The following is a 14,490-nucleotide window of genomic DNA, read 5'->3' as shown; positions in this document are numbered from 1 at the left end:
AACAACACCCACTAACAACATACTGAGGAGAGAAGCAAACAACCACAAAATGAACGAATGAAAAAAATCCTAGGAATCTAAGACCTTAGAGGTCACCTAAACCAAATCTCTCATTTTATCAGACAGCAGCAAACTAAGACTCAGAAAGAGGAAGTGATTTGCTTACGGTGGTGACAAAGCAACTTACTGGCACAGCCAAATCTAGAACCCAGCTCCCCCAATGCCTTTTCCAAGAGGAAACCATAAGGAAGCCAAGAATCAAAACTCATTTCCCTGTGCGCAGAATTCCACCTCTCCCATCTGTGGCTTTGCATAAATGGTGCCTCTCGTCTAAAATCAAATCAAGAAATCAGTAGTGTAATCATTGGGGATAAAAGGTAAGAAGACAAAAACTGATCCCTGCTCTCAAGTAACTTACGTTCAAATAGGGAAGATAACATACACATACACTTAGAAATAGAGAATAGATGGAAGGTGGCTTTAAAGAAGAAGGATCTAGTAGCTGGTTGATCTGAGAAAAGCCTGCAAAAAGTGACATTTGAGCTGAGTCTTGAAGGAAGCCATGGTATTCTAAAAGAGGTAAGGATGTAGAGCATTCCAGGCATGGGAGACAGCCAAGACAAAGGCAGTGTCCTGTGTGAAGAACAGTGAGAAGACCAGTATGGTGGAATCACAGAATGAATAGAGGGGAATAAACTGGAAAGAGATTGGAAAACTAGGAAGATGCCATATCGTGAAGAATGTTTGAATGTCAAACAGGACTTTATAGTTGATTCTATAAGTGACAGGCACTGGAGTTTTTCTGGGGTTGAGGGGAGTGTAAGGGGTTTCATGACCATAACTATACTTTAGAAAAATCACTTTGGCAGCTAATCAGAGCATAGATTACAGCAGGGAAAGCCATGAGGAGGAAAACCAATTAGAAGACAATAATACAAGAGATGTGATATGGGCATGAACCAGGATGATGACTGGAAAGAAGGGGGCATATATGAGACTTGTTGTAAAGGTAGAAATGACAACATTTGGCAACTTATTAGCTATATTGAATGGGTGAGAGTGAGTAATCAAGGATGACACCAAGTGGTGAGTGGGAGGATGGTGGTGCCCTGGTTTTGAGAAGTAAGATAATGAGTTCTGTTTTGAGTGTGTAGAGTCTGAAATGACTATGAGAAATATAGTTTAAAAATGTCTTACAGGCAGCTGGCAATATGGGAATGGAGCTCAGGAGAGAAATAGTGCTGAATATATATATTTGGGGATCACCTGCACTGATACTATAATTGAACCCATGGGAGCTGGTGAGATCACTACTACTACTACTAAAGATAATAACAACAACTAACATGTATATACAGCCTATTAAGTACCAGGCACTGTGATTAGCACTTTATAAATATCTTATTTGATCCTCACAACTCTGGGAGATGCGTGCTATTATTATCCTCATTTTATTGATAAGGAAACTGAGGCAGACAGAGATTGAGTAACTTGCCCTCTCTGTGCCTCTGGCAATTGTCGTACAGCAATGAGAGAGTGTGGAGAGATAAGTGAACCCAGGACGAGATTGGTGGGTGTGCCATGGATAAAGATCTAGAAAAAGAGATTGAGAAGGAGCAATCATCCAGGTAGAGTAAAAGCAAGAGAGAGGAGTGTCACAAAGAAACAAAAGACAGAGTATCCAGGCGGAGATGAGACAATGTCTGTTAGATTTGGCAATTAAGAAATCATTGCTTAGTTTGAAGAGAGCACTTTCAGTTGAATGAAAAGGTCAGCAGTCAGACTGTATTGTGTTTAGACAAAAGTTAGAGACCAGAACAGGACAGGACATGGAGTCACTGAGTATAGATGGCTTTTTAAAGGAGTTCCACTGAAAAGAGGATGGGAGATATAAGATCTATATAAGATATATGATATAAGATATATAAGATATAAGATATATATCCTTTCCTCTCAAAATTATTTTGTATGATCTGTTTATATGTGACAGAGGCATTGAGCATTACCCTTCCTGGTGAGTTGCATGGAGCACGAGCAGATATCTGCTGCCTGGTGCTAATCCACCAGGTGGGACTTCAGGGACTGAGTGTATGACTAAGGAGTTTGAACCATGTGATGACAAAGCATCCTCCATTTAGTTCCTGAGCTGCAAGAACTGATGATTCGGGAATTACTGAGCCGAAACTGACCTGCCCCTCCATCAGTCTCTTTCTTTTTTGGCTGCGAGTGAGCTACCTCCTGAGAACAGGGTGGGGGAAGAGCAGCTACCCTGTCTCCCACTTAGCCATGGCAGCTGTGATCACATGGCTGTCTCTGTCTCTTTGTATTTATCTTTTCCTAGTAATAGGCAAATAGGTACTGTAAGATAGAAGTGCCCAGGCACTGACCTTGTGGGTTTTGAAAGGTCTGGACGTCTGCAGCTGTGACTGTGGAATCATCTGCTGGCATGGCATTGGCTAATGGCAGAGGAATCATCTGAATCATGAACAGAGAAATATTCCAAGGAGAGATGACTTCAGAGAGAAATCATGAAGAAGAGAAATACCCACTGTAGACTATATGTACAGAGCCTCAGAGGCAGGCACAGGGCTATAACCAAGGACAGCTACATATGGATTCTATGAAGGGAGAAAGGACTTCCAGAGCCAGGAGCTATGAATGATCCGCTTGCCACACATGTTCTCTACATGTATGCTTCACTACCATTGTAGTCAATATTTGTTCCTACCCTCCCCGCTGCCTCTGCATTTGTGAGAGAATGCACAAAGAATTTGGAGTGAATGTTCTTAGTCTACTCTCTAAAGTAAATACCTTTTATAAAAACTGATTGAGCTTCCTGGTAGATTGTTAATAGGGAGCACACTAGTAGGGACTCAGGAACTACAGTGTTAGAAGCAAAACTCCTTAAGATCATCCTTACAATCCTGAGAAAAGAGCAGTAACAGCTACCCTCTAGGAACCCCAAACCTTGAGTATGATTGCAAATTGGGGAACAGCCCTAGATGGGATGCTACATATACTTTCTATTTATTTATTTATGTATGTGTTATATTCCCTTTCAAGCTATGAGGACAAGGAATATTGCATTTTTGTCTTTATATTCAAAGTATTTAATAGTATCATGTACAAAGTAGGTACTTCATGATTGTTTATCAAATTGAACTGATGGGATTTGGGGGAAAGCCAGTATAGTGGGTCTCTGCAATGCTTTTCCATTTTGTGAAAATTGGAGGAGTCTTGGTGGGTCCCACTGGGAAAATGAACCATGAAGCCTTTGGAAACAAGGCTGTGCCAAGCATTTGTTCCCAACAGGAATGAAGCTGTGTGAGTGGACAGGAGAGGTTAAGAGTTTGTGTGTGGGCACACCTGTATGCCTTTCCTCTCTGCCTTTCATTCCTTTTTTGCCCTTGAGACACTCCCTGTCAGCCATTCGGCCCAGGGAGCTGAAGTTGCCTACTTGTCACATGGGCTGCAGGTTTGGGGAATCGAATTTCTCAGGATGTGGACTTTAGCCTTCATCTGTGGTGATCTCAAGTACTGCTGGGAGATCAGTGAGCTTCTCTCAGACCTGGAAAAGAGATTAAAGCTGATGAAATTATGGGGATCAGCATTGCCTAGGGGAAATTCCAGAGTGCCAGCACCTGTCTGGCCCTCACGGAACAGAGGACTACTGAGCAGGAGATGGGGAGAGAGACCTTTCTCCCATCTGGGGTTAGAGTGCAGGGGACACACACACACACACACACACACACACACACACACACACACACACACACACACACACACACACACACACACACACACACACACACACACACACACACTTCCACTTATCCCCTTCCAACAACCTGAGGGTATTTGGGAAGAGCTGAGAGATGGCTGAAATAGAATACAAGCAGAGCACCATAATTATTATTTCTGTAGTGACTACTCTGGCCTTACTCTTCCAGAGCAAGGCTTGTTTGTTACTTTACTTCCTCAAGGTTTTACCAATACCAGTGAGAGGCTGGGATATCTTTTTCTAACACTATCAGCTTAATTTCCCATTCTGGTGTGATTAACTGCCTGTGCCCTGGTTCTTTTTAACCAACTAATATCAATTAGCTTTCATAAAAGGGTATTTATGGGGCAGCTAGGTGACTCAGTGAACAGAAAAACAGGCCTGGAGTCAGGAAGACCTAAGTTCAAATTCGGCCTCAGATGCTTCCTAGCTGTGTGACCCTGGGCAAGTCACTTAATCTCTACCTCAGTTTCCTCGTCTGTAAAATGAGGATGATAATAGCACCTACCTCCCAGGGTTATCATGAGGATCAAATGAAATAACAATTGTAAAATGCTTAGCAGAGTGCCTGGCATGTCGTAAGCACCATATAATTGTTAATTATTATTATTATTATTATTATTATTATTATTATTATTATAAGTTTTACTTCAAAGATTGGGCAAGAACAGAAGTACAAACATTTCACCCTAACACTTCAGGGGCACATTTTCTCCTGTGACAGTATTGGGAGAGTGGGCCCAGATTGAACTTACTTTCTACACACTTGGTCCCACCAAGTTCAACCTTCCAATGTGATATTGCTTCTGGGTGCTTGCCTCAGCTACCTTGGGCTGGGTCCTGAAGAGGCCTCCTCTCTCCTTGAGGCATTGATGCTGCACTGGCTGCCAAACCTGGCAAAGAGTCTACTTCCAGACCTCTTGGAGGCTTGCTCTCCTGATCTTTCAGAATTCACAAGGCCATTGCCTGCTATCTCCTTGAACCTAAAATGAAAGAATAAATGCTCAGCTCTCTATTCTCAGGCTGCATGTGGGTGGGCCTCCAACAGAAAAAGCCCATTTGACTCTTTTCTCTCACTGGAGCACTGCCAGGCAAGGAAACATCAAAACAAGAGAAGGAGCAGACTACTGTCCACTAGTAGCTTTTGAGTGCACCCAGTTCTGGCTATAAAGCTACAGGTAATAAAAAACTTTCTTTTCCCCCATGGTTAGGGGAGAAACTGGTTTACAGAGTGTCTGCTCCTGCTCCAAAGTCTACGTGGAGACTCACCTGAGCACTCTGCATGGGCTCACAAGGACTGGGTTTATTGGCCAATCTCCCGTTACATTTCTTTCCCTATGTGTACAATAAACTGTTTGCTTAAGTCTTGTAAATGGGGGCAGAGCAGGGCAGACTGAGAGAAGGGAGAATCCAGATGCAGGGAGAGGTACAGCCCAAGATTTTTCTGTAATTTTCCTATTTCAGTCATCTTAAAGGGCAACATGGTAAAGTCTGCCCTCAGAATCAAAATGACCTAGGTTCAAGTCTCTTTTCTGGCAAATACTGTAGGAGTGACCCTGGGCAAACCACTTGACCTCTTCTTATCCCTAAGTACTAGGCAGTTCTGTAAGATTATGAATTGGAAAACTATTGTCGACCTGCACTGGTAGGCGTAATTTACTTGCTGGGAATTCCCTACACCAATAAAATCACCAAACAATCTTGGACAATATTTTGCCTCAAAATCGAGCCTAAAATGCAGAACGTAGCTAACGTGGGCTTTTTAATCTGTGTAGGGCCCTACAGCTTGGTAGGGTAAAAGGCTTGTGTAAGAGCAATAGAGATGGTGCTGCTTAAGCACACCAGAGACTTGGCTGTGATGAAACCACTTGGCTGTGGCTTGAGTATAGTACCTCCTGGTGGACAAAGCAGATATTACCTGTCAGGTTAACCAGTGGTGCTCAGCTGGCCCTTCTGTCAATGTAAGGTGCTTGACAACTGCAGTAGCCCACGTGTCACGTGAGGCACCCACCAGGTGTCACAGGCAGCCTACAAGTGTATCTCACTGATCTGATAGCAGCTGTGTATTGGCTATGTGACCAAAAGGCAAACTACATTTACCCCTGAACATCTTTAAACCAGTCCTATTTCCTGGTGATCGATGGATGGATGGAAGGAAGGAAGGAAGGAAGGAAGGAAGGAAGGAAGGAAGGAAGGAAGGAAGGAAGGAAGGAAGGCAGGCAGGCAGGCAGGCAGGCACTAATAAGGTAGTGAACTGTGGGGCAGTTTGAGATCCATAGGGGAGAGTATGAGCAACAGTGGGGGAAGTGATACAGAAAACAGGCCCAGGGCAGAGAAGATTTATTTTGATCTTACTTGAATTATTAAGTATCTCTAGGATGATTTTTTGCACTAGGGGTCCTACACAGTCTGTGGTCTTTGAGAGACAGAAATCATCACAGCCTTTTTAAAGAGAGACTTTGCAGGAAGGTACAAAGATATCACAGCATTTAGGGGTATTCACACTCCTGGTGAGTGGGGTCTTGACAGACCCATTCAGAGTGGGTGTTAGGCTTTAAGAGGGGAGGGCTGCAGAATTGGGGAAAAGGTATGCTAGTCAGCTTGCTTGGAGTTCCTCCTTCCAGACAGTTTCACAAGACATAAATGCATGTTAGAGGGGGAAAAAACTGAGCCTGAAAGGGGTTATCTAAGAAGGGTTGGGTCTTGGAGGAACAATTAATTTTCTTTCCTTTTAATTACCAGATTTCCAGCTGAGAGATTAGGCTCTGACACTCTGCTCCAGGAAGCCCTGAAGAGACCATGGGACAGACAGTGCTCTGATGCTTCACTAGCCAAGTGGCTCTCTCTGGGGGTGGCACAGGATATCTATGCTGAGAATGGATTAGGAATTGGGGAGATGACAGCTTTAGAAGATGCCTGCTTCTGCAACCCCTCCTCCCTTCCTTCCCTTTTCATCCCACTTTAACCTCCAGCAAGTCAAGATTTCACCTGCTCAGCATATAAGCCAATTAAACTAAATTCCTATTAATCTCCTAGTGTGCTGGAGGGAGTGAGGGAGAGAAGGCTAAAAGTAACCCCTGATTTCAGCTCTAGATAACTTCAAACTGTACCTATGAAATGAATTATATTGTTTAAAATTAATTTTAATTGTATTCTTAATTTTGATTTTATTTAATTTTTAATTTTACCTTTTAAAATAAGCTTTCTTGATTACCAACCCCCTACTACTTCTCTCCCCCCACACACACAATTGAACCCTCTCCCATAACAAATGTAGACAGCAGATGGTGCTGTGAGGCATCTCCAACACCATTTCAGAAATCTCAGATTGGATGTCTTATACTCTTCTCCAAAACAGAACTCATTTTCTTTTCCTCTAAAGCCTCCCTCCCCCCACCCCTGGCCTAAATACCCTATCACTGTAGAGGGCAGCAGCATCCTCCCAGTTCCTCTGGCTCATCACCTAGGAGTCATCCTGGCTTCCTCACTTCCCCCCCATCTTCCCCACTCCCTGCCCCATTCAAGCTATTTGCCAAGACTTGTTGACTTCACCTTGGAACATCTTTTGATTTCATCCAACTCTGTCCTCTGACACTGCTGTCATTCTAGGGCAGGCTCTCATCACCTTGCCCCTGGCCTGTTGCAATAGCCTGTTGGTGGACTGGACTGCCTCAAGTCTCTCCCTGCTCCAATCTATTCTCCCTTCAGCCTAAAGTGATTTCTTAAAGAGCCATGGCCCCCACTCCTACCCCACTCAATAAATCCCATTGACTCCTTATCACTTCCAGGACCAAACACAAAATCCCCAACTTAGAGTTTTAGGCCCTTCATAACCTTGCTGCTCCAGTCTTCTTACACCTTACTCCTCACCCCACACTCTTCCATCCAGCAACAGTTGTTCTCCTTGCTGTTCCACAAACAAGATACTTCCTCTTTCAGTCTGGGCATTTTCTCTGGCTGGAATGCTCTCCTTCCTCATTTCTGCCTCCTGCCTTCCCTGGCTTCCTTTAAGTCTCAGCTAAAATCTCATTTTCTACAGGAAGCCTTTCCTGTCCTCTCTTAACTCTAGTACCTTTCTTCTCTTAATTATTTCCTATTTATCCTATATGTAGTTTGCCTGCACAATTCTGTTTGTTGTCTCTTAGATTGTGAGCTTCTTGAGGGCAGGGAATGTCTTTTGCCTCTTTTTATATCCCCCAGTGCTTAACACAGTGCCTGGCACATAGTAGGTGCTTGATAAATGATCTATGGAATAGCTTCCCATCCCCCTCCCAACCTTTGGAATTTGGGGTATTTCCCAAGAATTTGGGCATTCTTTTCATACCATACTTTTCTACTCCCACCGGGAGGTGTATGTATGGGGGTGGGATGGACAAATGTTGAACTTCCCTTGGTCCACATCTCTCATCTCTCTGCCCCTCAATCCAGAGGCTGGAAACTTTACTGAAACCCTTGCCTACTCATTTATTCCATAGCCTGAGGTAAATGGTCTTGAGTCATTTGGTTCACTTATCTCTGCTATTCGGTGCTTATAACAATTATTCATAAACTAAAGACCATAATATTCTTTCTCACTTGTATTAGTCCAAAATTGAGAGGAGGAGCAGGGAAGAAAATATTTCTCTGTTGCCCCAGACAGACAGAGAAGGTCTGTCCTCTCTGCCTCTTTATCTCTCTATTACAAGCTATTTATTGGCTTCCTCCACTGAAAAACCCCTGTATAAAAATAATATATAGACATGAATCACAGAAAATGATGATCCAACATAATTTTATGTAAGACAAATCATAAATTAGATAATAGAGAATCATATGGAAAATGTCTGAGAGCAAAAGGTGAAGGGGGAAAGAAACCTTTTTTTGATCTCAAAGATGAGAATGAGACTAGTCAGCAGTTTCAGTCCATTCCAGTCACACCCATCAGAGTTTCTCTGTTTATTTTATGAATGGAGGAACACTTGCTAAGGCTTCCCTCCTTCCCTAACCACCATTCTAACACTGCTCCTGAACTCACCTGTTCCTCTCCACCAGGGTCTGCCCCCTAAGAAAAGGAGAGACCTTGCTTTCCCATTACCTAGGAAGGAACATAGAAAGAGTCATTCTTAGGGCAAGGGAGGGACATTTTAAGGATCCATTATCAGAGGAACAGATAGGGAGAGAGCCAGGAGAACACGCTGGCCTCTCCCCCGCTACCCTCTACGGCATCTTAATCCTAAACTGTCTAGGAGCATTCAATCATCAATTTCGAGTTACAATCCCATCCAGTCCAACCCCTTCATTTTAGAGATGAGGAAACAGACCCAAGAAGTGAAATAACTTGCCTAATTCAGCTCACACAGGTAGCAACTGCCCAATGGCTTAAGCCAACAGGCTACATGCCATGTTCCCGCAACAATTCTTAGAGTATTTCAACTGGAGATTGGCTTATTAATTGTACTTACCAAAATAAATGATGTTGAGAAATATATATTATGGTACTTTTCACTTTCACAGAAAGATTAACTTCAAGTCTATGCATTTCTTGTTCAAATGCAATGGAACAATCCACCTGTGTGATGAGCCAATGGCAATTAACCTCATGGTGAAGCTGACAGATCACACCCAAACTGGTTGATTCAAATTTGACTTTATTTGCACACACCATATTAAATAATTATTACATTGCTATTTATTGTTAGTTAAAGTGATTTCAAAGGGTAACTAATACCAGCCAGCACTTCGATAGCACTTTAAGGTTTGGAGGGAGGGAGAGCAAGTTAGAAAGGTGCTACTATTCCCCATTTTACATATAAGAAAACTGAGGCAGACACAGGTTAGGTGACTTGCCCAAGGTCACACAGGTAGTAAATGTCTGAGGCTGAATTTGAACTCGGGTCTTTCTGACTCCAGGTCCAGCACTCAATTCACCTAAATGGTGGTGTCCTCTATAGAAAAAGGCAAGTTAAAAAAAAGACGTGGCTTTTGGGTAAAAGAAAATGAGGTGTGTCTTGGACATGTTGACTCTGCTATACCTCTGAGACATCCAATTAGAAATGTCCAAAAGTCAGTTGATGATTAAAGACTGGAACTCAGGAGAGGTAGAGGCTGAATGCATAGATCTGACAATCATCTGCATTGAAACTGTAAGAGCTGATGAGCTCACCAAGGGAGATATATCTATTTTGTACAACATCTACCTGTATATGTTGTCTCCCTGGGCTGGACTATAAGCTCCTCAAAGAAGCTGGTTCACTTGTCTTTGGGTCCTTAGCACCTCACACAGTACCTGGAACACAGTAAGAATTTAATTAATGCTTGTTGGCAGATTCTCCTGCTTTACCTGTAATAGGCACTATGTCAGTTATATTGGCTAGGACTGTTCATTTGGGGCAGGGAGAAGCCATGCAGGGGCCAAAAGGAGTGTGGTAAAGGGAAAATTATTCTCTTCCTCTTGGTATCCTCCCACTCCACTCCAGGGATGAGATGGGATTTCTTAACCCAGCCCCAGTCAAACTGCAGACAAAGAAGAGTCTTAGGGGCAGGACACCCAGGGAAGAGAAATGAGGTTGTTCCTATTTCTAAAATGTGGTGGGAGTTCTACTGGGTTCCAGGGACTGAGGAGATTTCACATTTTGGGTTCTGGCTAGAATCTAAAGTGCATAAGAGCCAGAAACAAATGATTATAAATGCCTTATTATCCACCCACTCCCCCATTCCAACCCCCAAAGCTAAGGAAATAGGGCTGCCCTCCTCTCTGAAGCGATTTGAAAGTACCTGCCTCTATCATTGCTGAGAAAGTATGTCTCAACTGAGCAGATTCAGAGACACTGTTGGTCAGGGATTTGGAGGCAGGAGTTGAGGAGGGACATTGGGTATTGGCAGGGGAATTAGTAAGTGATTCTTGTTTCTCCCTGTGTTCCAAGGCAGGGAACTAAATAGCACAAGCTTAACCCTGCCATGCCTTCCCAGAGCTCAGCTGGAAGAGGGAATCAGAGGAGTTAAAAGGTGAGGTTGGGGACTCATGTTCTCTGTTCTGCTGTGGATTGTGGGAGGTCACTAGTTAAGCCCTAGTCCCATAGAGCACCTGAAATAGGAAAGGAAGTAAAAGATAAATCCAATAGAAAAAGATCAGGCTAAGGCTCTTATGGTCTAGGACAATGCTCAGGGGATTGGCCTTGGAGGTTTGCAAGGCTCAGAAGACAAGGGCAATCCTACAGGGCCTGGCAGGATTTCAGATAAACTAGTAGGGCACAAAAAGGCAAACCTGGTGAATCCTATGCACATAGAGTGGTTTCACTATCTGAAATACAATGGAAAGAAAAACTGATTTGGGGAAGTACAGTAGCTTGTGTTACCTGGAGGGCCCTCAGCTTTTGGGATGTTTCTGACCTTTATATGTATGTACAGCACTTTTCAAACCTAAAGTGATATTCAAATATTGACTATTAGGATTACTTACAGTATCTCAGGAAAATAAGGAAGGAGCTAGAGGAAAGAAAGAAAAGGGAAAGGAGAAATAGAGAAGGGTGGAGGGGAGAAGTGAGGAGAGAGAAGACAAAAGAAGACAGTGGAAGGAGAAAAAGAAAAATGGAGCAAAGGAGAAACAAGTAGTGGGGTAGTGGGGTTAAGGAAAGCACAGAGGAGAGAAAGGGAGGGTGCAACCAAGCCAAAGGCAGGATATGTCACTGCAGGTGGTTTGGAAGATGTGATGCCAGGCAGGATAAGAAGTTAAAACGTGACACTTGACCTGAATCCAGTCCCCAGGAGGCATTTGCCTCCAGTGGGGCAGGATTCCCCTAGACAGAGAAGCCCCCTGAATCCTAAGGAAAAGAGTCTAAGGGAAGGCCCAGTTCCTCTCATTCTATCCTGTTCACCAGGTGGAAGTTTTAGGGGCATCTGTGAGGCTACAGACTTTAATCCCATAACAGATGTGCTTTTCCTGACCATTTTTAACGGTCACCAGTTCCCAAGTAGGAGTGTGAAAGCAACTTTACATGTTCAACATGCAAGATGACATAGTACTCCTGGAGAGAGGCTCAAACTTCCCTTCAAATTTACATTTTTTCCATACCAATCTTCCACACCCTGCAACCTGACAAATAGGCTTCACAAAAGAATGATTGAGAAATCCAGGGAAAAGGAGAAAATGGGAACAGCAAGTGGCATTCCCTAAACATAAAATTTCCCTTCTTCATTTTCTCCTGTTTCTTCCCATTTCTCCAGTCTACTGCATAGTCTATTTTTAAAGACAACAGAATAGCTCCCTTCTCATTATTAAACTTCATTTAAAATGGAAGAAAAATGACAAGATGAACACTGGACGGGGAGTTAAAACCCCTGATCCAACACCTATTTATTCTATGTGGGGTCTCAGGCAAGTCTTCCTCCCTGGTTCTCAGTTTCCCCATCTGTTAAATGAAACTCACAAACCATTCATTTCCAGGGAGGTTAAAATGAAAAAATCAAAGATAAAAATTTAACAAAACAAATACACTCACAAACTTCTCGATACTTAAGAGTTATTTGTTAAGAGTAAATCTGGGATGTGGAGTTAGAAAGAATATGGGAGAAACAAACCATTTTCAGCTCTTTAGGAAGCAGGATGTGCTGGCAAATCCCACTGCACCAAACCAAAGCTGTGTTAGCTCCAGGCTGGCAGGGCAGGCACTGTTGATTCTGGGGATCAGAGTTCCTCACTCTGCTAGGCAGTTAACACGAAGGATGGTAGGTTGCTTAGCACAGGCACCAACTGCTGGCACTGAGTTACTCAAAGGGAGTTTTCCCTTCTTCTCTGGCTGCATCCCACCTTCACACCCTCCATTTGGGTGATTTCTTCGAGTTTGCCTACTGGGGTGACAAAACCACCCCAAGATGCAGCTATTGTAGGCATCAGGGCAGGTTATTAGTCCTTGTGTTTATCTGGTCTAGGAAAGCACTGGGCAAAAGTACAAAAGCAAAGCCAAGTTTGGGCTGTGGAAATGAGTTCTGAAGCCAGAACTCTGGGACTGGGTAATGGGCCAGAGGCAGCAAAGTAGGGAAAACAGAATACAAGAAGCAAGGGGTTATTGGCCCTAATATTCTAAGTAGAACAGGAACTGTTCCATCCATTGTCCAGGGCAGCTGAGCCTGGCTGCCTCTCTAAGTGCCTAAAAACTCATTCTCAGGTAGCAGAGACTAGGACTTTATTCACTGAGCAGATTGCTGGCAGGTGCAGTTCCCTCTGTGTGTTTCCCACCCACCCACGGCACCCTCTTTCAGTCTGTTGGAGCCAGCAAGAGCTTGGTGATTAGGTAACTCTCTCCCTTTCTCCCCTCCCCCTATGTGTTTATGAGATGCCAGAGATTGGCCAGCCTTGGGGAATGAGATGGGGCTGGTCCATGGTGTGTTAGGGAGCTGGGCAAGAGGCAGGAAGGCATGGGTCATCCACTCTATGAGGTAACAATGGGTAGACAGGAGCTGGATCATTATTTTTTCATCTGAATTTTTTCTTTGAAAAGTAAGTCCCATTTCTTGTCTCCAAATGAAAAAAAGCCTCACAAATTTTCCAGAGAGAGGCTGGCTCTCTGCCTTCTCGAGATCTGTCTTCTGCTGAACACATGGACTGGCTGTTCCCAAGGCTGCGTGACCACAGCATGATAGTGTTAGTGTAGTGTTGTAGGCTGGGCCTGATTCAGGCTGGGGTTTCCAGTTCAGAATTAAAATGAAATTAGTAGACTGCAGTTATCCAACAGTTAATAAATAGTTTTAAAAAGGGGGTTATACTTGGTCACCACAGCGAAATGATTCAGTTGGGTGCTGCTTTCCCCCCCAGTGCTGGCTTTGTGTATTCAGACCACCAGGATGTGACAACAGACCAGTTTTCAAGCCGCGGTTCCCTAGTCAATCAAGTCTCAAGGGCCATTTGAACACCTTTGAAGGAGAACTAGCCTAGCCTACATGGTAAATATTGCTGCTACTGCAAGTTAGGTGGCCTGTGTTATGTCTTGTGAGGGGTGGCTATTTTGAAGGCTCTGAATCACTCAAACACTGAGTCGTGTCTGGTGAGCATGGGGCCAAACACACTGACTTGTGCAAAAGGTCTTCCCATCATGGCAGGCTAAGCTCACTGTGGTTATTCAAGGTTCTGAAATCACATGAAGCACTGAGTTCTTGTAAGACTTTTCCTGAGAGCCAGGTTTTAGTCCTACTCAACTGCCTTTTCCTTCGACCACATCTGCCAGAGAGAGATGTTCAGAATTTTCAGTGTCCACAACAGCTCTCCTCTCCTCTCATCCTTGGTTCCCAATGATAGGATCTCAGAGGCCTGTCCCTAGGTCATAGAGCTATGAATGATGTCCTGGGCTGGGATTCTCAGGAGGCTCTTCCTCGCCTGCAGACTCCTCTAAGCCTCTCGTAGGGGATAAAGTTGGGCTCTGCTTCTCCCTCAGCCCCTCAGGACCCCTGAAAAGAAGAGCCAGAAAAGAATACAAGGACATTTGAGAGTAACCTCTAGTCAACATACTGAGGCATCCAGGGAGTTATTTTCAATCTGCTTATGGAAAGAGAAATGAACTTGGGAGTTTCAGTCATTACCAGGCCAGCCAACAACTAGGTATCACTGACAACCCCTACTCAGCACCGAGGAGCTGTCAGGCAGGATTGGTGCAAGACTAGACTGAGAAGTAAGGGACATGCAGCATGGGTACAACATGGGGTGGCTGAGTCACAGAACGAGAGTTGAAGGGGACCTC

The 14,490-nt window shown here is 43.9% G+C and overlaps 1 protein-coding gene across 10 annotated transcripts in view; it reads right to left on the bottom strand.

Annotated features, from left to right (window-relative positions):
* Positions 1–3,079: 3,079 nt before the first annotated feature.
* ENDOV (endonuclease V) overlaps positions 3,080–14,490 on the bottom strand; it is a 64,541-nt gene continuing 53,130 nt past the window's right edge. The window contains exons 9-14 of one of the 10 annotated variants that reach the window (XR_013487163.1): positions 9,958–10,046; positions 9,223–9,329; positions 8,796–8,855; positions 6,521–6,651; positions 4,537–4,764; positions 3,080–3,568 (exon numbers count right to left, since the gene is read on the bottom strand). Coding sequence is in view for 2 of the 10 variants with exons in the window: in XM_021000874.2 (XP_020856533.1) it covers positions 14,083–14,200 (118 nt within the window). In the remaining 8 variants the exon portion in view is untranslated. Of the gene's footprint in view, positions 3,569–4,536; positions 4,765–6,520; positions 6,652–8,795; positions 8,856–9,222; positions 9,330–9,391; positions 14,201–14,490 lie in introns of those variants that run through there. The other 9 variants (XR_013487158.1, XR_013487165.1, XR_013487164.1 and 6 more) reach the window with 9 other exon arrangements.

This window comes from Phascolarctos cinereus, unplaced genomic scaffold, assembly GCF_003287225.1.
Source record: "Phascolarctos cinereus isolate Bilbo 61053 unplaced genomic scaffold, phaCin_HiC Scaffold_5;HRSCAF=322, whole genome shotgun sequence".
NCBI lineage: Eukaryota > Metazoa > Chordata > Mammalia > Diprotodontia > Phascolarctidae > Phascolarctos > Phascolarctos cinereus.
This window is presented reverse-complemented; position numbering and strand designations above follow the sequence as displayed.